Source organism: Protopterus annectens, chromosome 9.part0 (assembly GCF_019279795.1).
Source record: "Protopterus annectens isolate FY-2018-M chromosome 9.part0, PAN1.0, whole genome shotgun sequence".
NCBI lineage: Eukaryota > Metazoa > Chordata > Ceratodontiformes > Protopteridae > Protopterus > Protopterus annectens.
Genome location: NC_056743.1, coordinates 368,225,329 through 368,249,916, shown reverse-complemented (window position 1 = coordinate 368,249,916; position 24,588 = coordinate 368,225,329). Strand labels below are relative to the sequence as shown.

The 24,588-nt window shown below is 43.7% G+C and overlaps 1 protein-coding gene across 1 annotated transcript in view; it reads right to left on the bottom strand.

Moving 5' to 3' along the window:
- The window catches only part of XPO7 (exportin 7), a 4,001,819-nt gene that overhangs the window by 1,608,449 nt on the left and 2,368,782 nt on the right, over positions 1-24,588 (bottom strand). Inside the window, exon 17 of the mRNA XM_044082110.1 lies at positions 19,978-20,086. Coding sequence (XP_043938045.1) covers positions 19,978-20,086 — 109 coding nt within the window. The remainder of the gene's footprint in view (positions 1-19,977; positions 20,087-24,588) is intronic.

The following is a 24,588-nucleotide window of genomic DNA, read 5'->3' as shown; positions in this document are numbered from 1 at the left end:
TCTGAGCTGATTTTTGGAGTGGGAGGAAAAGAGATTGACCCTTCGGGGTGCCCCACTTCTAGGTTACAAGGTTGAAGGTGCTGTGGTCTAGCTGCCACTCATGTGGGTCTAGCAGGTTTCTGCTTAAGTTGTCTGGCAGAGAGTTGAGAGAGCCTGGCAGGAATTGTGCTAGCAGGTGTAGCTGCATGGCTTAGGCTGTGTGCCAAATGGTCATGGCGAGTCGGCAGAGAAGATAAGAGTGTGTCCCTCCCTGCTAGTTGATATACCACATCACTGCGGTGTTGTCTGTCTTGATCAGTAGAGACCCCGGGGAGAGTAGGGGTCTGAAGGCTGTCAGGGCACACTGAACAGCTAACATCTCTCTTTGGTCTATGTGCAGATGCATTTGATTTGGGCTCCAGTAGCCCTGAATACACCTGCCATCCAGGTGTACACCCCAGGCATAGTCTGATGAGTCTGTGGTGAGGGTGTGGGCGGCATGGTGTTGTGTGAAGGGAAGTCCCTGGTTGTGGTTGCAAGCTGCTGCCCACCAAAGAAAATCTTTCCTTAGACAAGGTATCATTGGTATGAGAGTTTTCAGGTCTTGAGAGTGTTGACACCAAATGCTTTTTAGGTACCATTGTAGTTTCCTCTTACGGAGTCTGGCATATGGAATGAGTAAGATGCAGGAACCCATGAACCTAGAGCTTGCAGGATTTTCCTTACAGATAACTGGGTTCTGGTGGCTAGTTGACAGAAGTAGCCTGTCAGATAGGCTTGTTTTTCTAGAGTAAGGAATGCCATCTGGGATGCTGTGCCCAGGCTTGCTCCCAGGAATAAATTTTTTTGTGTGGGGACTAGTTTTGATTTTTTTTTCGTTGATAGTGTAACCCCAGGGAGGTCAGTAGGTCCTTTACAAAGGTCAGATGCTCTAACAGCTTTTCCTGACTGTCTGCCTGAATCAGGCAATCGTCTAAGTAGGGGTAAATTTGAATATTTCTTTGTCTGCAAAAAGCAATGGCTGGAGCCAGGCATTTTGTGAAAACTCTGGGAGCAGTGGATAAGCCAAAGGGAAGTGCAGAGAACTGAAAGTGCATAGATCCTGGCCTGAAACGTAGATATTTCCTACAAGATTCCCTGACTGGGATGTGTGGGTAGGCCTCTTTTACGTCTACGGTGGCTAACCAAGCATCCTTGGAAAGCATAGGAAGAAGCTGCTGGCGGGTGAGCATTTTGAATTTTGGTATCACAAGAAAGGTGTTTAGAATGGACAGATTGAGGATTGGGCGCCAGGTGTCCTCTTTTCTGGGTACCAGTAAGTGTCTGGAATAGAAACCTTGGCCTATCTGTTCTCCAGAAACATGCTATATTGCCCTAATGGAGAGCAGGGAAAGGGTCTGGGCTGGCCTGGAGGGGACAGGAAAGGACCAGTGCTTGGAGGGGCAATGCCTACTGAACCTCGGAGGCTGGACCTGTAAGAAGTCTTTAACTGTCTGCATAAATTTAGCTTTTTCTTTCATCTTTTTTAAGACCTCTTCTGCCTTGGTGACAAATAAATTGTCTTTGTTCAATGGTGCATCCAATAATTTGGATTTGACACGGTCTGGCAAGATCTGTTCCTTAAGCCAAGCATGCCTTCTAAGGACAGAACCAGTGACTGCTGCCCTGCAAGATGCTTCTAGGGCGTCAAAGCCACACTGCAAGGTGTGCTTAGTAACTTGACTTGCAGAATGCATTAGCTCTTGTAATTCTTTATTTTCTGCACAAGCAGGAAAGGAAGATTTTTTTGTTTGAGGAGTTCCATGGTATAATGCTGATATTTCAGCATGTGGAACTGACAATTTAATGCTCTGATAGCAAGAGTAGCAAAGGTGTATACTTTTTTTACCCCATCTGTCTAAAGCTCGGGAATCCCTGTCTGAGGGGGTGGGATTCTTGGCTGACCTCTGGGTCAGCAGTAGGATTTTTGACAAGAAATTTGTTAGAGTCAGGGGCTCTGTAATACCGGTCAGGTTTTCTGGGAGCAGGAGGAAGGGTGTCAGGAGTCAAACTGGATTCCATAAAAACATCATCCATGACATCCAGGACAGGAGGAATGGCCAAAGGTCTGTGCTGTGGTAAATCTAAGAATTCCCCGAGTCTCTTTTTTGACTGAGGATAATTTTGACATTCCCTTTGGAAATGCTCCCTTAAAGTATGAAGGGTTTTCCCAAATGAAAAATCCTCGGGTGGAGAGGCAGAAGGGAATGGATTCCTCTGCAGCAGAATCCTCATAAGCAGAGAGGGGTTGCATGTCTTCATATTCAGAAGCATCAGATTCATCAGACTCCTGTTCAGATAAAACTACTGGGGACAAGTCTCTTTCTTTTGGAAGGGGTAGCCTGGCTTCCCCTAGTAAGCATAATAAGGTCTTCTGCCATTTTAAGCATTTGAAATTGAAGCAGGAAGCAGGTGCCTGAGCTTGGCTCATCATTTTTTTTGGGTGTAGTTCATACCCTGGGCCTTAGAAACTTGGCAGTTTTAGTAAGAACTGAAGATGCGAAAGAAGTCTGTCTGTGTCAAGTATCAGTAGTGTGAAGTACTTCCTTAGACGCCGGTGCCTGTTCAGCGGCTCAGGACCCATCTAAGGTAGAGACACCCACAGGATCCTTAGTCGAAGAGGAGTCTCGCGGCATACTGGACTCCGAAAGGGTCTCGGTAGCAGCCTGTGAATCCACAGAAACGGGCATCAGGAGCTGCGAAAACAACTCACTGAGAACCGGAGAATTTACGACTAGCTTAGTGGAAGTGTCGTCAGCAGTTTTGGACCTGTGGGTCTGTCTCTGTCTTTATCCTTATGTTTTTTCAGAAGATTGGTAGTCGGATGGCTTACCGATGCCATATCGGAATTCAAGGAATGAGAGCGAAAATATATAGCTGCAATAAGGGCCTGACGATGTATAGTTCTGTCATTCAGCAAAGCACAATAGCAACAGTATGGGACGTCATGGTCTGGGCCTAAACAGGTGACGCAGTAAGAATGGAAGTCTCGGTGTGGTATTTTGCTTTCCACAGATGAGACAATTGTTAACTTTTTCTGACATCAATTAGGGCAAGAAAAAAGGATCCCCAATGGCGTATTTACCTTTAGAAGACTTCAACTTCAATTCAGAAATTAAAACTCGGGTAGCAGCTGACCGGCACCCGTGTGAACTGCTTCGGAATACTCGGCAAGAAAGACTGATGTAATGGCATCGGCTGCCTAATTTTATACCACTGATGACCTGACATCAGTCCTGGAGCGACAGCAACCGATGCAGAAATACTAAGCCTCTGGTATTTGGGCTGACTGGCAGGATAACTCAAATGTGATGACTGCAACAGTGAAACACGAACATCATCTCCAAACATCTGGACACGCAGAGTGTTTAACAACAGTTAATGAATTTATTCACAACTCACAGAGCTATCGGCTATAAACCTTTCTTCAGTGTATATACCTCCCAAACAACCACATCTTTTATATCATTAAAAACTATGCGACTCAGCCAATAATTAAACAATTAAAACTATCTAAAACTCTTTCTAGCTACATCAGCAACTTGCTAATACATTTATTCCCTTAAAACATAGTATGTATGTGTGTGTATGTATGTGTGCATTTATATATATATATATATATATATATATTTACTATCAATCTCGAAAGTAAAAAAAAAAAAAAACGGTATTTATTAGAGAAGCGTTTCGCCGAAAGTAGAGATTACCGAACATCCCTAATAACATATATTAGCTGTAAATGCCGAAAATGTCTATCACGACATTTTCAGCACTTAACAGCAGTCCCACCCTTCCCATAACTTCCTAACCAGCAACCTAACATCCCGTTTATGCAGGGGAGCAAGCCCCCCTGCACCCCCCACACCCCCCCAACTATATATTCTAACTCCGAGACTGTAGTTCCCGTACCGCACTGTAGCGCAATCCCTGTGCATAATCGAACGTTATATTTGCGAATGCACAGTAGATTCGCAAATATAACGTTCGATTTCGTAGCTGGCACACACATGAACTATTCGAACATCTGTAGTTTGAATAGTTCATAGGCGTGCAATGCTACGTCGATATATTGATAGTAAACCATATATATATATATATATATATATATATATATATACACATACACACATACACACACACACACACACACACACACACACACACACACACACACAGAACAGTTACGCAAAACTTTATATAAAACTTATAAAATGCATTCATATACCCTTCAACATCATTTGATGTTTCTTTAATACTGGTTTAGTGCTGACAAATGTATTTAGCCCTGGCCAACATTCAGCATTTAACCTTATAATCCAGTCATATTCACATAACTCCAAGCATGTTATTCAAAGTCACCACCCCTATTATTCTTAAATTTAACATCTATAACCCTGAACATGAACCTATGCTCACTTCCTTTATCCATATGTGTTGCTAAGGCATTACTAGACACTTCTTATTTCAGACTTATGCTCAGTGATTCTCTCTCTCAATTTTCTACTCTTCCCTACGTAAAAAGCATAGCATTTTACGCAGTTAGCCAATTACACTATATTGGTAGTGTCACAAATGGCAAAACATCTAAATACATATTCTCTGTTACTTACTGGATGTACAAATCTATTTTTCTTCAAAATATTGGTATAACACTTGCATTTACAGCATGGTACTGTGCCTCTCTTTGTAGAGACCTGTGTTCTTCTATTAGTACCTAACATAGATTTTCACACTTCTTATAACCAAAATTAGGTGTTATTCCTATTATACTGCTTGCCTCTGGTATAGATTTCAAACCGTCCTAGTTCTTCCTAATGATGCATTAACCCTATCAGATCTTCTGCTATACGTTGTGACACACATTAAATACTTATTTCCTCTATTGTTACTATTTATTACTAACCATGGTACCACTTTCTGAACAATATGGTTTAGACCGACTTTCCCTAGTAGCTAATATATCAGCCTTAGCATTCTCTAAGAGTGTCCTCGTATCCTTGTTCCTTAAATTCAAGTATCATCTCATTAATATTATTAGTACATAATTCATCACTAGTATTAAGTCAGCTAGCTCTCATCAGCTGCCTTTTAAATGTGCTTTTAAATATATGTGAGGTGCTTACATGCTAGTTCTAAGAACATATCTTTTCATCTGTACCAGTTTTCTATAACTGGATGTTATATTACCATTATCTTTCATCAGCTTAATATCTAAATAATTTATATTAGTACTTAAATATTCTGCAATAAAATGTAGAAAACTTGTGGTATGATTCAAACATTCAACAAATGAATTTAGCTAAGGTATTTCCTGCCCGTAATAGAAATATATCATCCACAAAAGGTTTTGAAAAAAATAATTTTCTTACTTAATTCACATGTACTATTTGAAATATTTTCTTCCACCCATTTTCCTACCACTATATTAGCGTAAGTATGCGCAAGTGAAGTAGCCACTGCTACCCCTATGTTTTGATGGCAGTAATGCTCCTGAAATATAAAAACATTGTTTAGTAGTACTATTTCAAGTAAATGTCATACAGTTTCTATATCTCTTCCTGTATTATCTGTATTAATACATAAAAATTCACATACAGCATTTATAGCATATTCAGTGGGTATCGCTGTAAATGAAGAGCGTACATCAAGAGTAACAAATAGGTACGTCTTCAGACATTTGTGTTTCATCAAACCAACTATACAATTTTTGCAAAAAATCTTTTGTATCTTGTATATAACTTTTCACTTTTTCTAGATGTTTACTCAACACAGTTTGCAAATATATTGATATAGGTTTCGTTACCCACCCACTAGCCGAAAAGTACAGTTGTGTACTTACCATAAAATGTAGATGTTCGAGTGTATTCACTGCTGCAGTCATCACCTGTGGGTTATCCCTGCTGTGGTAGCCCCTTGGCCAGCCCGAATACCAGAGTCAGTGTTTTTCTGCGTCGGCTGCTGTCGCTTGCTGCCTGACGTCAGGTCATCAGTGCTATAAAGGAAGGCAGCTGGCGCCATTACATCAGTTTTTCTTGCCCTAACCAGTCAGAGGCCCAAGTAAATATGGTAAAGTGATCCTGGTGGCTAAAAGCCACCGTTAGAAACTTATGTCTCCCTAAAGAAGGAAGATACAAGGGGGAAGGAGGGTGGAACAGTGAATACACTCGAACATTTCCGGTAAGTGTACACAACTGTACTATGTTCTTCATGTTTCAATACTGCAGTCATCACCTGTGGGAGGACTCCCAAAGCTGAGGAGAGGGGTGGTAGGATTAGTAAGAGACCAAGGAATAGGTCAGCATGGCCTGCAGAACTGCAGAGGCAAATCCTGCCCTAGCCTTAGAAAATAGAAATAGGTGGTAATGCTTGGTAAAGGTAGGGGACATAAGTCCACGTGGCAGCTTCTAGGATGTCCCTAGCGGAAACTCCTCTGACGAATGCTGTGGAAGTGGAGGCTGCCCTAGTTTAATGGGTTTGAAGGGTGGTAAAGTTAGTTTTTCCAAAACATAATTCAGGTCCCAGGCTGAAGTGGGTAGCCTTCTGGGAGGTCTGATATTAGATGACCCTCTGAGGAACTGGGCTGTTCTGTATCAAAATGAGCTGAAATGGCTGAGGCGTGGATTTTAATAGAGGAGAAGGAGAGGCCACTATTCAGTAGCTCTGCTAGGTAGTCCAGGATAAGACGGATGGAAGGTTGTGAAGTACTGCCCCCTCCGAACTGGCTGCAGGAGCAGAATCTTTTCCATTTTCCTGCGTAAGAATTTCTGGTGCCGGGCCTTCTGGCCTCTGTGATAATGTCTAGGACCCGTTTGCTTAACAGGGGCCCCTTGTTTGCCTCTACAGTATTAGCCATGCTGAAAGTTTAAGTTTGAGAGTCCAAGTCTGGGTGCAGCATCCCCCCCCACCTTCACCTGAGTTAAGAGGTCCGAGATCAGGAGAAGGTGCCTGGGAGGCTGTTAGGTCAGGCTTCACAGTAAGGGGTACCAATGTTGTCTGGGCCAATCTGTAGCAATGAGGATGGCCTTTGGTCTCTCCTCCCATATTTTGAGCAGTACCTTGGGAATAAGAGGCAGAGGAGGGAATACATACACACAAACAGGGTGTTCCAGGAGAAGGTCAAGGCATCCACCTTCCACGCTAGGTGGTGATACTTCCTGGTATAGAATTTTTTCAGCTGATGGTTGAGATGCGAAGCAAAGAGATCCACCTCCAGAGACCCCCACGCCTCAGCGAACTGTAAAAAGACTTTTCTGTAGAGCTTCCACTCATGGGGGTCCAGTAAGTTTCTGCTTAAGTGGCTTGCCAGGGTGTTGTTGATCCCTGGTAGGTAAGTGGGCTATCAGGTGTACTCCCCAAGGAAGAGGCTGTCAAGTCAGAGGTTCATGGCTAGCCTGCACAGAGGGTAAGATTCGGTCCCTCCCTGTTTGTTGAAGTATCACATTACTGTGGTGTCTGTTTTGATAAGGGAACCCCTGGCTTGAAATGGGGTTTGAAGGATGTCAGAGCCTTTTGTACTGCCATCATTTCTTTCTGGTTAATGTGTAAGGGAAGGTGCTGGGCATCCCAAAGACCTTGGGTGCACCTGCATTCTAGTAGAGTGCCCCAAGCTATGTCTGAGGCATTGGTGGTAATGGTCTGCCCAGTTGAGCAGAGGGTGAAGGAAATAACCTTGTTCTGGGCACAGTCCCCTGCCCACCAGAGAAACTCAGCCCTTATACAGGAGATCAGAGGGAGAGAGGTCTCTAGAGGTTGAGAGTGTCGACACCAAAGTTCTCTTGAATACAACTTAAGTTTTCTCATGTGAAGCCTGGCCAGATGAATTAGAAGGATGCAAGATGTCATGTACTCCAAGGCTTATAGGAACTTCCTCGCAGTGAGGCGACTTCTGGAAGCCAGCTGGGTAAAGTAGAGACAGGAAGCCCTGCTTTTCTGCGGATAGGAAGACCATTTGGGATGCTGTGTCCAGCAGTGCTCCCAAGAAAATGATCTTCCTGGAGGGTGCTTGCCTTGATTTCTTCTCATTGATGGTGTACCCTAAGGAGATTAGGAGGGTTTTGACAAAGAGGAGGTCCTTGAGGAGCTTTTCTTTACAATCTGCCTGAATGAGGCAGTTGCCCAGATAAGGTATAAATTTGTATATTTTTGTGTCTGCAAAAGGCTATGGCCAGGGCTAAGCATTTGGTGAATACTCTGGGAGCAGTAGATAAGGCAAAGGGTAGCGCAGAGAACAGAAAGCGTTGTGAGCCTGCTCTGAAGCGAAGGAATTTCCTGCAGGATTCCCTTATGGGGATGAGGAGGTAAGCATCTTTTAGATCTAGGGTAACTAACCACGCACTTTTTGTCAGCATAGGCAGCTGCTGCTGCAAAGTTAGCATTATGAATTTGAGGACCACCAGGAAGGTGTTCAGAATGGCTAGATCTAGGATGGGGCGCCAAGTGCCCTCTTTTCTGGGAACAAGGAATACTCTGGAATAAAAGCCTTTGCCTGTTTGATCTGAGGGGATAGGTTCTACTGCCCCTTGGGATATGAGAGTTTGGACTTGTTTCAATGCCTCTGTCCACTGATTTGGAGGTAAGTCTGGGTACCCTCTTGGAGTTGGGAGTTTGTTGAAGGAGAATTTGTATCCCTGAAAAATTATCTTTAAGACACATTGGCCCTTTGTTACAGAAAGCCAATTTTCTTTGCAGAGGGAGAGCCTTCCTCCTAGCTTTTGGTGAGAGAAAAGAGGGTAGAAGGGGGAGAGGGAGTCATTGAGAGCTTTTGTCATAGAGGGATGGCTTACAACTCCATGACTTTGGAGTGGAAGTGGTCCACTGTTTGTCTCTCTGCTGTCCCTGGAATAGGAGTCTGGGTGGTCTGTTCCTGAGGGGCTTACCTTGTCCCTGTCTGCTACGTGCAGGAAACGACCAGTGTTTTGAGGGAAAATTCCTGCTGAACCTAGAAGGTTGTACCTGAAGGAAATTTTTTACTGTTTGCATAGATTATGCTTTGTCTTCCATCTTTTTAAGCACCTCTTCTGCTTTTACTCCAAACAAGCGGTCCTTATCCAAGGTTGCATCAAGTAATTTAGATTTGACATGATCAGGGAGAGGTCGTTCCTTCAACCATGCATGTCTCCTATAGACAGATCCTGACACTGCTGCCCTGCTTGAGGCTTCTAGGGCATCATATCCACAGTGTAATGAGTGTTTAGCCACTTGACAAGTAGAGTGCAGTAAATCTGCTAACTCTTTTTAACTGGCACAGTCAGGAAAGGTTGAAATCTTTTGTTTTAATAGTTTCAAAGTGTGTTATTTTAACATGTGGAAGTGACAGTCGAGTGGTCTGATAGCTAAGGCTGCAGAGGTGTATACTTTTTTTTACCCCATCTGTCCAGAGTTCTGGGGTCTTTGTCGGAAGGAACAGGATTCTTTGCAGAACTAGCCTTAGCTCCTTTTGGTCCCTGTGTAATGACCTACGGGTCAGCAGCAGGTATTTGTGAGAATCTGGTACTCTTAATACCGGTCAGGTTTTCTGGGACAAGGTGGGAGGGCGTCAGGAGTTAAGCTGGATTCATGGAAGACATCATCAACCATCTCTAAGATTGGAGGGATGGGCCAATGGTCTGTGCTGGGGAAGGTCTAGAAACTCTCTTAGTCTTTTCTTAGACTGAGGGAAGTCCTGGGATTCCCAGTGGAAATATTCCCTGAGGGTGTGAAGGGTTTCCCCAAAGGAAAGATCTTCTGGTGGGGAGACAGAAGGAATGGATTCCTCTGCATCTCAATCCTCATAAGCAGTCAGAGGTGGTTCTTCCTATTCAAAATCTGAATAATCAGACTCTTCAGAATCCTGTCCTGCGGGTATTTCAAGAGAAAGGTCTCTTTTCCTTTTAGAAGGTGTGGCCTGACTACCCCTGATAAGGGTGATAAGATCATCCACCATTTTAAGCATTTGAGCTTGGGGTGGTGGAGCAGGAGTAAAATGGTGGCTAGAGGTTGTTTTCCTAGGAGTGGCCTTGCCTCTAGGCCTAAGAGTACCATCAGTCTGACAGAAACAGTAGTCGGAGGAGAAGACGTCAATTTTTGTCTAGATTTGGTAGTGCGAAAAACCTCCTCAGAAGCCGGTGCCTGTGTCGCAGCTCCGGACGCAACCAAGGCAGAGACAACCAAAGACTCGGAAGACGAAGAAGATTTCTGCGGCCTACCGGACTCCGAAAGGGTCTCAGTAAAGGCCTACAAAGGTGCCTCACTGAATTCCGGAGAACTGACAACCTGCTAAGCGGTAGAGTCATCAGAAGGCTTAGCCTTGTGTGGTCTGGCTCTATCTTTATCATTACGTTTTTTCGGAATGTCTACAGACTGCTGGCTGACAGAGGCCATTTCAGAATGCGAAGATGGAAGACGAAAATACCTGGCTACAATGAGAACTGTATGATGAATAATTCTCCCGTTAAAGAAGGCACAGAACTGGCAACGGGGGCCGTCATGGTCTGGGCCTAAACAAGTGATGCAGTATGAATGGAAGTCTTGGTGTGGTATTTGCTTTCCACAGGCAAGACAATTTTTAACTTTTTCGGACATCGGTTAGTGCAAGAAAAAAGAACCCAGCCACTGGGGATGCACAAGCCAGTGCATTTCTTTGTGCCGGTCCCAAGCCCGGATAAATGGGGAGGGTTGCGTCAGGAAGGGCATCCGGCGTAAAACCTCTGCCAAAAATTACTGATGCAGAGAACTTTTCATAATTACATACCGGATCGTTCGAGGCCCGGGTTAACAATGACCGCCACCAGTACTGTTAGCCAACAGGGTGCTGGTGGAAATTGGGCTACTGTTGGTCGAAGAGGAGGGGGAGGGCATGCCCGAAGAAGAAGAGGAGGGGAAGGCATGCCCGAAGGCAGGAAGAGAGGAGGAAGGTTAGGAGTGTAGTACTGAGGGTAGGAACTTTGAATGTTGGCAGTATGACTGGTATAGGGAGAGAGCTAGCTGATATGATGGAGAGAAGGAAGGTTGACATATTGTACGTGCAAGAGACCAGATGGAAGGGAAGTAAGGCCAAGTGTATAAGAGGCTGGTTCAAATTGTTCTATCATGGTGTAGATGGCAGAAGAAATGGGGTAGGGGTTATCCTAATGGACCAGTATGCCAAGAGTGTTTTGGAGGTGAAGAGAGTGTCTGATAGAGTGATGTTTATGAAGCTTGAAATTGATGGTGTAATGATGAATGTTGTTAGTGCATATGCTCCACAAGTTGGGTGTGTGATGGATGAGAAAGAAAAATTTTGGAGTGAGTTGGATGAAGTGGTGGTGAGTGTACCCAAGGTTGAGAGACTAGTGATTGGAGCGGACTTCAATGGGCATGTTGGTGAAGTGAACAGAGGGGATGAGGAAGTGATGGGTAGGTATGGTGTTAAGGAGAGGAATGCAGAAGGTCAGATGATTGTGGATTTTGCAAAAAGGATGGACATGGCTGTGGTGAATACGTATTTTAAGAAGAGGGAGGAGCATAGGGTGACGTACAAGAGTGGAGAAAGATGCACACAGGTGGATTATATCCTATGTAGGAGGGCCAGTCTGAAGGAGACTGGAGACTGTAAAGTGGCGACTGGGGAAAGTGTAGTTAAGCAGCATAGAATGGTGGTCTGCAGGATGATGTTGGTGATCAAGAAGCAGAGGAAGAGTGTGAAAGCAGTGCCAAGGATTAAATGGTGGAAGTTAAAAAAGGGTGATTGTGAGGTGGAGTTCAGGGAAGAGTTAAGACAGGCACTGGGAGGCAATGAAGAGTTACCGAATAGCTGGATAACTACAGCAGAGCTAGTAAGGGAGACTGCTAGGAAGGTGCTTGGTGTGACATCTGGACAGAGGAAGGAGGACAAGGAGACCTGGTGGTGGAATGAGGAAGTACAGGAGAGTATACAGAGGAAGAGGCTGGTGAAGAAGAAGTGGGATTGTCAAAGAGATGAAGAAAGTAGACATGAGTATAAGGAGATGAGGCGCATGGCAAAGAGAGAGGTGGCGAAGGCTAATGATAAGGCATATAGAGTTGTATGAGAGATTGGACACTAAAGAGGGAGAAAAGGACCTGTACCGATTGGCAAGACAGACTGATAGAGCTGGGAAAGATGTGCAGCAGGTACGGGTGATAAAGGACAGTGAGGGAAACGTACTCACAAGTGAGGAGAGTGTGTTGAGTAGATGGAAAGAGTACTTTGAAGGGCTGATGAATGAAGAGAATGAGAGAGAGAAAAGGTTGGATGATGTGGGGATAGTGAATCAGGAAGGGAAGCAGATTAGCAAGGAGGAAGTAAGGACAGCTATGAGGAGGATGAAGAATGGAAAGGCTGTTGGCCCAGATGACTTACCAGTGGAAGCATGGAGGTGCTTAGGAGAAATGGCAGTGGAATTTTTAACCAGATTGTTTAATGAAATTTTGGAAAGTCAGAGGATGCCTGAGGAGTGGAGAAAAAGTGTTTTGGTACCTATCTTTAAGAATAAGGGTGATGTGCAGAGCTGCAGTAACTACAGAGGGATAAAACTGATCAGTCACATGGGAAAGAGTAGTGGAAGCTAGGTTAAGAAGGGAGGTGATGATTAGTGATCAGCAGTATGGTTTCATGCCAGGAAAGTGTACTACAGATGCAATATTTGCTCTGAGAGTGTTGTTGGAGAAATACAGAGAAGGTCAGAAGGAGTTGCATTGTATCTTTGTGGACTTAGCGAACGCATATGACAGGGTGCCTAGAGAGGAGTTGTGGTATTGTATGAGGAAGTCGGGAGTGGCAGAGACGTATGTAAGAGTGGTACAGGATATGTACAAGGGTAGTGTGACATTGGTGAGGACTGCGGTGGGAGTGACAGATATGTTTAAGGTGGAGGTGGGATTACATCAAGGATCAGCTCTGAGCCCTTTCTTATTTGCAGTGGTGATGGACAGATTGACAGATGAGATTAGACAGGAGGCCCCGTGGACTATGATGTTTGCAGATGAAATTGTGATATGTAGTGAGAGTAGGGACGGGGTTGAGGAGACCCTGGAGAGGTGGAGATGTGCTTTAGAGAAGAGAGGAATGAAGGTCAGCAGGGCTAAAACAGAATATATGTGTGTAAATGAGAGGGAGGGTAGAGGAATGGTGAGGATGCAGGGAGTAGAGTTGGTAAAGGTGGATGAGTTTAAGTACTTGGGATCAACAGTTCAAAGTAATGGTGAGTGTGGAAGAGAGGTGAAGAAGAGAGTACAGGCAGGGTGGAATGGGTGGAGAAGAGTGTCAGGAGTGATTTGTGACAGACGGGTACCAATAAGAGTGAAAGGGAAGGTCTACAAGAGGGTAGTGAGACCAGCTATGTTATATGGGTTGGAGACGGTAGCATTGTCGAAAAGGCAGGAGTCAGAGCTGGATGTGGCAGAGTTAAAGATGTTAAGATTTGCACTGGGTGTGACTAGGATGGACAGGATTAGGAATCAGTATATTAGAGGATCAGCTCAGGTTGGACAGTTTGGAGACAAAGCAAGAGAGGCGAGATTGCGTTGGTATGGACATGTGCTGAGTAGGGATGCTGGGTATATTGGGAAAAGGATGCTAAGAATGGAGCTGCCAGGTAAGAGGAAAAGAGGAAGGCCTAAGATGAGGTTTCTGGATGTGGTGAGAGAGGACATGCAGGCGGTTGGTGTGAAAGAGCATGATGCAGAGGACAGGAAGAAATGGAAACAGATGATCCGCTGCGGTGACCTCTAACGGGAACAGCCGAAAGAAGATGATGATGGTTAGTGCAAGAAAAAAGGATCCCCAATGGGGCACTTAGCTTTAGACGTTTTTCAGCTGTAATTCAAACTCTGGTAGTGACCAGCTGGCACACTTATGAACTGCTTCTGCTATGGGCTCCAATGCAAGAAAGACGGATGTAATGACGTCGGCTGCCTTCCTTTACAGCACTGATGACCTGATGTCAGGCAGCAAGCAACAGCAGCCACCGCTGAAAAACACCGTCTCTGGTATTCGGGCAGGCCGAGGGCTACCACAGCAGGGATAACCCACAGGTGATGACTGCAACAGTGAAACACGAAGAAAATCTATGGGTCTCATGGGTGGGTGATACAGATTTTTATGTAGCTTCAGTATCCCATATATAATTTTACTTTGGGACTAGGAAATAGTTAACGCTAAAGAAATATCTAAATTAAACTGTAGTTCATATACTGCCATATTAACCCTACTAACAAAATTAGAAACATCCACACTGTTTACTTCTTCAAACGCAGTCGTGTCATTTGACAGTTCATACATAGATTTTTCATAGTCTGCCCTATTAAGAATTACTACAGCTCCTCCTTTATCAGTTTGCTTTATAGCAATACTTGGATTACTTTCCAACCTTCTAAATGCTTCATATTCAGAAACAGTTAAATTATAGCATTTATTCTTATCTTTTGGACTATAATATTCTCTGATTTCACGTTCACAGATGTTATAAAATGCATCAACTACAGAGCAATTAATAGGTACAAAAACGCTTGATTTATTGCATTGTGGTACTGTAGATGGCAGAGTCTTTAAACAGCCATTTCAAACTTAAATTCCGTGCAATGTACAAACAATGGTAGCCAAAGAGGACCACACCCATAAGCAAGCATTCCCAGATTGTGTGCCTGACAATGTTCCTCGATGGAATTACAACATCCTGTGCAGATGTGCTTGGGCATACTGTCCTAGCCATAACATCAGGACAAAGCCGCTGAGAGACCCATGGGAGACAATCATGAAAGCAGCAGATAAGGTTCTTCACTAGCACTCCTTCAGCCGAGACTCTGGGCAGGATGAAGTTTCTGCCCCCTATTTCACTAAAGAGGGATGATATTTGGGCAGATAAAGCAGTCATGGGATCTAAACTCCAAAAGGAAACAACATTCTTGCCACCCGTTTCAAAGCTTTGAACTACTTGCCAGGCAGCAAGGTGGCAAGATAATGTGATGTCAGAGCCCTATACTGGACTGAGCGGTTAACAAGAGTCTGCTTGAGAATGCCTAACCAGGACCTCACTCCACTCAGCTAGTGGAAAAAAACAAGATAAACTACATCCCTAAATGCGAACAAGTACGTGTTCATTCCTTACATCTCCTTAATCTCCCTTCATCTCTTACATCCTTACTGCTATCTAATTCTCTTCCCTGACTTTCCCCTCTACATATGCCATAAGCATTTTTACCCTCACTTCATATTGCAATTTCTATTTGTATTAAAATAACTTACCTTTAATTTCTACACAACCTGTCTAAAATTTCTCTAGATATTAAATGTGTATACCCTGTACCATTCTTTACCAGTTTTTACATTATGTCTAATTTGTTATAATTATTTAAACTGCAAATGTTACTGTTTTATTTTTGAAGATTGTAAAATTGCTGTTCTTAAAATGCGCTGCAATAATTTGGAGCTTTTCTCCTGGGCCTCCAGTGAAAGCAGGCTTCTGCTCAGACTTTTCCAATAATCAAATGTCAAATCAATCAATCAATAAATAAATAGTTCTTGCAGACAGCAGTATCTAGGGGTACTCCAAGACTGCATACATAAATGATCCAAAGCTATTGCTTCTCAGTTCAGAAATTTCTCTTGGTAAGGAATGGACCACAACCCATTCCATGGTGGAACTCACAAGCCTGAAATACTGAAAAAGAAGGGTCATTCAATGAAGAACTCTGGGCAAATACAAGTTTCAATGACTCACTCGGAGTCCAAGGTAAGGACCCTGGTGTCCTCAGAGTCCTTTCAGGATGCAGAAGAGAAGAGTGAAACAGAAATCCAGAATGGGTGTGCTTGCAGGTGAATGACAAGTGCCGAGTCAACTCCATGAAAGGCAAACAATGGGAAGCACATACCAAAGGCAGAATACTGCTGAAAAAGGCATGTCACTGGCATTTGGTCATGGTCTGTAAAGGTATATTCATACATTCGTGAGTCCAGGCCCCATCAGATGTCAAATATTTGTATGAACAAACATCCAGCTGACAAGTCCTGGCAAATGAGAAGCTGGTGGATCGCCTCAGTCAAGGTATAAACCCAATCGAGGCCTGAAGAAAAGAGTTTGCAGTACAGTGTTACCACCGACCTTAAACCAGGGAATCTCAGAAGAGCTTTCCATTAAGCAGGCTGATAAAAACAGTATGACCATTAATCAAGAGGATGAAGAGTGCTCTCACACAAAAGGATCCACCCACCAAATGTGGTGGCCAGAAGTGTATCTGTCACAACCATACCGCAAACTGCTGACATTAAATAGGCCTGCAAAACTAAAACAAAAGAGAGAGTATACAACACAATGGAACTGTGAAGACTATTCCAGGGATGTACCTGTCTTCAAGGAGGATGGCACAGACATTCACTCTCTACTTCCTCTGATCTCGAATAGTGCTCTGACATGTGACTGCAAAAGTAACTGTTCTGCCTACCCCCAGTGTGAGCCACTTTCTTCAGTAAGCAAACAAGACAAAACTTTCACCTCCTGAGACCTCAGACAGCTGGGAGGGCACTTGTACTTAAGCAGTGCTTCACCTAATACACTTCTGTCAATGACTACAGTGCTGCTAAATGTCTTGCCCTAGATGACTTATTTTCGCTAGTTACTGAGCACAAGAACCTTTCCACGATGAACATGAACATCAAGCTCAAGCCTCAACTGTGTGAGCAACAGAAAAGGAATGGTGCACCTGGGCAAAGGATAATTTTAATGTGAAATATGTGATATTAAGAAATGTGCCTGAAATGGTAGCATGTTCTTTTGAATACAGCAGTCTCAGAGAAAAGCAAAAATGAGAAAGAAAATATTTCCCACAACCTCCAGGGGGTCTATATTATATATTTGAACTTTCAAAACCTCGAATCTCATACGTTCGACAACATATGGTCGAAGTTTGAAAGATCGAATACAAAAAAAGAAAAACTTACCATAATGGTACGAGCAAGGGGTCAAGCCCCTGCACCCCCACACCCCCCTACTTAAATACAGCAACTCTGAGACCGCACTTCAGTGCAGAAAAGGGAAATTCTCCCATTCTGCACTGTACGGCGCCGTTACGTTTAACCTTCTAACTCTTGAAATGTCAATCATATGGTGTCGACCATAAGACATTCGTCATTTCAAGCGATCAGTGTTCTAATAGGAACCCCCTCCAGGCACACCAAGGAGAGTACCTGATCTCAACTAAATATTTTTGCCATTTCAATAAAAAGACCACTAGCAAACATTTACTTACTTATAATTTGTTTACCTGGAAAGTCCGACTGGGTGACTAACTTTTAGTTATGTACTCACCATAACTTCAGATGTTTGGGATCCATCTCGCCTACATTCTGAATGATGGGTTCGGAGCGAGTCCCTCGGCCTCGGCATTTCGCTGCAATTTTATGCCAAAGAAGTCTCTTATTGGCTGAGAGCTATATATAGATAGAATGCACCACCAACAGTCCCCCAGATCTAGTTTGTCACATACACATACATACCCTGCTTATATTATATGCGTCAGATGAAACAACAAGAACAAAACAGTGGAGCTCGAAACTATCTATTCTCTTCTCTTCTCTGGGGCAGGGGAAGGGTGTATCGGAAATGTGGGGATGATGGATCCCAAACATCTGAAGTTTGGGTGAGTACATAACTAAAAAGATGTTGTGTGTATCTCCTCCTACCTTCTGAACATGATGATGGGACAGCTAGCACCTGAAAACTGGGTGGCTCACTGGAAAACACTCCTGAGTGCCGTGAACCATGAAGAACCAAATGAAGCCTGCCCCTTTCCAGCTGTAGTGGAAATGAAAGTGTCGGGTTTGGACCAAGTAGCACAAACAAGTAGCCGCAAATAAAAATTTTGGAAATAAAAAGCTGAAGTAGCCATAGCTCTGGTAGAATGAGCTTTGATAGATGATGAGATTTGCTTATTTGAAGAATGAGAATTTGAATAAGAATAGGTTATGCAATCTCAATCTCCATTCCATTTTGAGATTGTTTGTTTGTATTTGGTATCTGAGAAGGACACAACTGGAACATCTGAAACAACTGTTTATGGGGTTGCTGAAATAGAAGCGTCTAAATAGCTGGAAATCCAATTTACATCCAAGTGTCTTCTGCCAGTGTATTCTGCCTCAAAAGAAAATTTTGGAAACTAAAGGTTCTAGGAAGACAGAAACTGAAACTAGAAACTAGAGCAGGGATTTGGGACAAAGGAGAGATACTCTATCTTTGTACTTCTATCTTTATGGTGGTTTGGTGGTTTAATAGACAGGGCTTGAAGCTCTGAAAGCTGAAGTAATGTGAACTAAAAGCCATGAAGTTCCATGCTTTATATTTTAGATTTATGTCGCAACCCGCAGCAAGGGTTCAAAAGGGGAGATGTTAGATGTATCAACTAAATCAAGATCCCACGAAGGTGCAGGATGAAACAGACTACAATACATGACCTTTTACGCCTGCTGCCTATCATTGCATAGCCTGCTGCTCATCAAAGGAGGATCCAGATTGATGGAATTTAGAAATAAAGTTGAAAACTTTGATAGTTGAAACAGAAGATCCTGAATTAATAAACCTGGATGACACAGTTAAAAATGAAGGTAGAAGCCCCTCTTGAGCTCAGATAGGGAACAAGCCTCACTTACACAAGGTACAGCAAACCTCTAGGTACTCTTCCACTTACAGGTGTAGTTGTGGGGTTATGGGTGGGTTTATGTGGCGAAGAATAGTGTGTGTGAACAAGTGGTCAAGCTGTCAGAGTCGGAAGAGAGGGTGATCAATCATGGAGATGATGGATTAGCAAATCCGGCCAATGGTCCTAAAAACTGATTATAGTCACCGCTTTTCAGGTAGGATCATCCATATCTGGCTTTTTCAGTAGGTAAGGAAACCATATCTGACGAGACCAGTATGGGGAAGGAGGCCAGTATGGGGCAATCAGCTAGGATTGAAGCTTTTGGAAAAAAGCTTTGGGATTGATGGGGTTGGGCCAGAAGCAACCCTGTTGTAGGCTTCCTGATGTAGCATCCATGGCAAGAATCTTACTTGTGGATGGCTGTGGAAGGAGAAAATGGCACAATGGCGTCTGTGAGTCTTGAAATAGATGGCTGCTACTCGGGCCCCATAGACAGTTCGTGAGACCTGAGGGTGTCCTGTTTAGAGACCATTCGTGAGGAGAGAGAGATGTGTGGATGAGTCCATTTGCGCATTTGGTCATTTGACTTTCCCACACTTCTCCACCTAAGGAGAAGGTGTAGCTAGCGTTGGCCCATTCTCTTGTTTGTTCCTCTCCCAAACTCGATCTGGTCCCTCCTTGTTTGTCCCTCCTTGTTTGTTCACCATATGTGTGTAAGTGGATGGCGATGATATGGCCTCTCATCTCCTGAGGAAAGAATTGGAAGGATAGATCGTAACAGCCTCATCCCCACCGCCTGCCAGAGGATGAGCAACCCTCCGAGGGAGGCAGGAGCTGTCAGGCCCTGCCCTAGCTCCCCCCCAGACATCCCCCCCCAGTCTGTTGTCAGTCTGCTCTGGCCAGCGCAACAGCCTTTGGGGGGTTCCAGCTGGATGATGAGGATGTTGGTTTACCAGCGCAGGGACCCATTTTCAGCGAAAAAAATCTCCAAATGATAGGTGAAAGTTAAAACATTATACATAAACAAGACAATAGCAAGTAAGTACACATTAAATAAGTAATAAATACTAAAGAAGTACAGAACGTAGATACAATAATACAACATGTACTAGATAGGCAATATTAAATAAAAGTAATGTGGTAGATTGCAACTTTTGTTTTTTTCATCAGGTAGGATTAAGGTAAAGAGTGAGGGTCAGAATATTAGAAGTAAGCATATGCTTAGAAGAATTGTGATGCAGGATAGGAGTAGTTAAGGGTGAAGAATTACATAAAGTTCCTTAGTTTGACATGGTAATGGTTCATGGATGAAATTCATGGTCTACAACACTACACCATTAGTATTTAGCTTACCTAAATCCACCATGAGAAGTCGTCCAAGTGCTGTGTAGAAGGTAGTTCGACATCTCATGTCTGTAAGATTGGACTGATTGTTGATTCCCAGAAAGGAAAAGTGCTCGCTCTGGCAAGAGAACAGAATGCAACAGGTCAGTTAATTACATGACAAAAAAAAAAAAATGCAACTACAGCCCTCGTATTATGCAAGCCATTCCACCACCACTACAACATATTAACACACTTCAAATGAGGTGGTAACAGACAGCGATTCGATATTCACAGAAGAAAATTTCTGAGCAGCAACATAAGCAATTTTCTTGTTACTGTATTCATTCAGGACACATGCAAACACCACAGAAAGGAAAAAGTAACAAAACAGAAGGATATACTTATTTACTATTCTCCTTGTCAGTTTGTTCTTTACAATGGAGAACTCACAGAAACCAGAACCTTTCAGGGGCCAATGACAAAAATACCAAACTCATGAGGCCTGTACTTGGTTATCCTCAATGTAACACACCTTTCAACATGATCACAACTCCCTGCTTTCCACTATGTACAATAGCAGTGTGAACCAAAGTATCTTTTTGACTTGAACCCATAATGCATCCTTGCTTACTAGTTGCATTCACCACCTATGAAGACATTAGGAACAGCCACCGACATTCACAACACATAAATACTAAAGAAAGTTGTCAGGTTACAATCAAAGTGACAAGACTAACTGCTAAATGATAAAAGAAGTTTGACAACAGTCAATATAAAAGTATTTCTGATAGAAGATATGATCTTTTGATGTATACGTCATCATAGTCAAGGAACAATATTATGGAGCTTGATTTGTAAATCAGTATGAGAGTGAATAGCTTCAAACAGATGGTCAAAAAATTAAAGCACTCAACACTGGCCAATTAAATGGGTCATTCTCAAAAGGATCATAGGAAGTTAATAGGCTAATGGCTCCCAGGCCCCTTACAACCCTAGCCAAGTTCAACACATGTTCCCAAGGGTGCCTGGTTCAAGAAGACACTAAAATCAGCACCTATTGCCCCATCAAGGGATACACAGGTGGAACCCCTGGGTGAATTTCTGGTTACCTATCCAATTATCCAAATTACACTTAAAGCCAATGAGGGGTTTTGTTTAACATGAATAGGAAGCTTGTTCCAATGGTGGGGCAACCTCTGAGACACAATTCTGTCTCTCCAACAAGTTTTGTTGATGTCACATACCAGGTTAATGTCCTTTGCGCGAGTGACCAGTGTTCCATTTGACTTGCGAATGTGCATTTCCATTAAAGCTGGTCCAGAGACTGCTCAATTGGCAAGGCACAGGTCACCTCTGAACAGTCTGCATGACAGAGTAAAGTGACAATGATTTCAGTCTGTCTGCATAAGACAGATTTTGAAGACCCTGAATTTTCTTTGTAAGGAACGTTTGTGGTCTCTCCAACTGCTCCCGGGGTTTGGAAAGGAACATACCAAAGGAAGCATTGTACTCTATTAATGGCCTGATGAGGGAGGAGTACAGGGGGGTTAGGACCTCTTTTTTCAGGAGGCAATGCCCTTACTTATGAGATGAGCAATATAAAATGCTCTTCTTACCACTATGGAGACATGGTGATTGTCGACCTGTGTGCCCAGATCGTTCACCAATGACTGTGTGCTTAGGGTACTGCCACTGATATGGTAGCTTGCAGGAACATTACCCTTGCCGAAGGGGATGATGATGCATTTTTTTGCATTAAGTGTAAGACCATGATTTTGGCACCAATCATTAGTCTGCGTAGGACCTTCTTGCAGGATGTTAACATCGCTAGGAGTTTCAATGACTGCTCCCATTTTGCAGTCATCAGCAAACTTTGTTGGCCACAGTCCTTTAGTTTTAGCCTGTACTTCGGAGAAGTAGATTCCAAACAGTAGGGCTCCCAGAAGCAATCTCTGTCGAACACCACTAGCTATGGGTCTGCTGAAGGAGGTGCAGTCTCCCATTTTGACTTTAAGAGTTCTATCAGTGAGCCAGTTTGCAACCCACCTGACAACATATGGGTTGATGCCCAGTTGGGTGGGTTTATCAATGATGCCTGAGTGGGGGACTGTGTCAAAGGCCTTGGATAAGATTAGGTATGTCGTACGCACAAATTTGCCATCGTATACGGCTTTGGTGACTGTCTCAAAGAAGTCCATCAAGTTTAACAGCAATGATCTCCCCTTGAGAAATCCAAACTGGGTGGGGTCAAGCATTCAGTTTTCTCCTATATCTTTGTTGGGTCCATGATGACTCGTTCTATGGCCTTGCAGATAAGGCTGGTCAGGCTAATGGGTCTATAGTTTCCGGAATCTGTGGATGCACCCACTTTGTGCAAAGGGATAATGGTAGCAGTTTTCCATTCCGCTGGGATGAAGCCAGTGCTTAGGCTGTGACTGAAAAGTGTATCCAGTAGTGATGCTAATTCCTGATTTAACCCATGTAGAACACAGCCTGGGATGTTGTCTGGTCCCATAGAGGCTTTGTTTTTGGTCTTGGAGAAGGTGTTGAAGACCTGCTCCTTGGAAATACTAGGTGGGGGACAGGTGTTAGGAATGCTTTGAGGTGTGTGTGGCAGGAAAGTACAGTTTTGTACCTACCATAAATGTAGATGTTCGAGTGCTAATACAGCTGTAGTCATAACAGATGGGTTCTCCTGCCGTCAGGCGGGTCCTCGGTCGGCCGAATTCCAAAGTCTAGGTCCGGCGTCGGTTGTCGTCACTTCTTCCCTGATGTCAGTGCGACAGGGGTATAAAAGAACCAGCCAACGCCATTTTCTTCAGTTTTTTTTGCCCCAGATGTCAGGTGCCCCCAGAAGGAAGGCAATACATAATTTGGGTAATAAAGCAAAGCAATATAATCAAAATACAATAGTTGCAAGCAAATACACCATAAATGAATACCCCAATCAGGTTGTATGAGGAGGTGTTAGCCAATTGGCCTGTCCCAAGAGGGGAAGGAGGGAGGGAAACCTGGACTGCAGCTGTATTAGCACTCGAACATCTACATTTATGGTAGGTACAAAACTGTACTATGTTCATCGTGCATACAGCTGCAGTCATAACAGATGGGTAGAATCCCAAAGCTAAGAAAGGGGTGGTAGGCACTAGGTGGAACTAGGAGGAGCCAGAATGCCCTGCAAGACTGCAGTGGCAAAGCCTGCTCTAGTTTTGGAGTATAATGGTAGGTGGTAGTGCTTGGAGAAGGTATGCACAGAACTCCAAGTGGCTGCTTCCAAAATATCTTTGGTAGGAACCCCTCTGAGGAAAGCTGCAGAGGTAGCTGTGGCCCTTGTGGAGTGAGATCTGATGCCTGTAGGTACAGTTTTGCCATGAAAAGAATAGCAAAAACGTATGCAGTGGGCTATCCATTTTGAGATTGTTTGGAAATTGGCTTTCCTTGAGCTCCTATAGCATAGGAAACAAAGAGCTGTTCTGATTTTCTGAACGGCTTTGTTCTGTCCAAATAATAAGGCAGTTGTCTGTGGATGTCCAAGGAATGTAGTAATCTCTCCCCTTTGTTTTGAGGATTAGGATAAAAGGTTGGTAAGTGTATGGCCTGATTCAAAGCTACCCTAGATACCACTTTTGGCATAAAGGACGGATTGGTTCGTAAGGAGACTCTGTCCTGATGGAAGACGATAAAAGGCTGCACAGCCATGAGAGCTTGTAGTTCTGAAACTCTATGAGCTGAGGTAATAGCCAGAAAGAAAGCTGTTTTCCAGGACAAATATTGCAAATCTGATGAGGCAGCTGGCTCAAAGGGAGGCAAGGTCAGTTTTTCCAGAATGAAATTCAGATCCCAAGCAGGTATTGGTTGTTTCCTTGGGGGTTTTAGATTCTTAGCCCCTCTGAGGAACTGTCTTAAGAGAGGGTGAGAGAATAAGGGTGGATCAGTGTTGTATTCTGCAGAAATGGCTGAGGCATGGATTTTGATGGAGGAGAATGAAAGCCCACTGCTTAGCAGCTCAGCTAGATACTGTAGTATTTGAGGTAAATTCAGTTTTCCAGGATCCTGGCCCTTTTTCTCATTCCAGACACAAAACCGTTTCCATTTTGCAGAGTAAGCTTTTCTAGTTGACGGCATAGGCCACGCAAAATGACATCCTGCACATCCTTGGAGAGTAGGGTCTGCTGTGATGCTAAGGAATCTTCCATGCGGCTAGATTGAGTGTTTTTAGCTGGCTGTGAAGAGTTTTGAAGCTGTGCTGAGTCAGGAGAAGAGGCATTAGAGGCAGGGTCCATGGTGGGGAATGCGTCAGGCTCCTCAGGAGTGGGTACCAGTGTTGCCTTGGCCAGTCTGGAGCAATGAGAATCATCTTTGGTCTGTCTGCTCTGGTTTTCAATAGAACTTTGGGCAGCAGAGGAAGAGGTGGGAAGGCATAAACTGTCATTGATGTCCAACTGAAAGAGAGAGCGTCCACTCTCCAGGCCTTTGGATGGAAAATCCTTGAGCAGAATTTTGTCAATTGGTGGTTTTTGTGGGAGGCAAAGAGATCTATGTCTGGCCTTCCCCATGCTTGGATTATCTCTATAAAAACTTTTGGATGCAACTTCCATTCGTGTGGATCTGTCATATTTCTGCTTAGGTTGTCTGCCA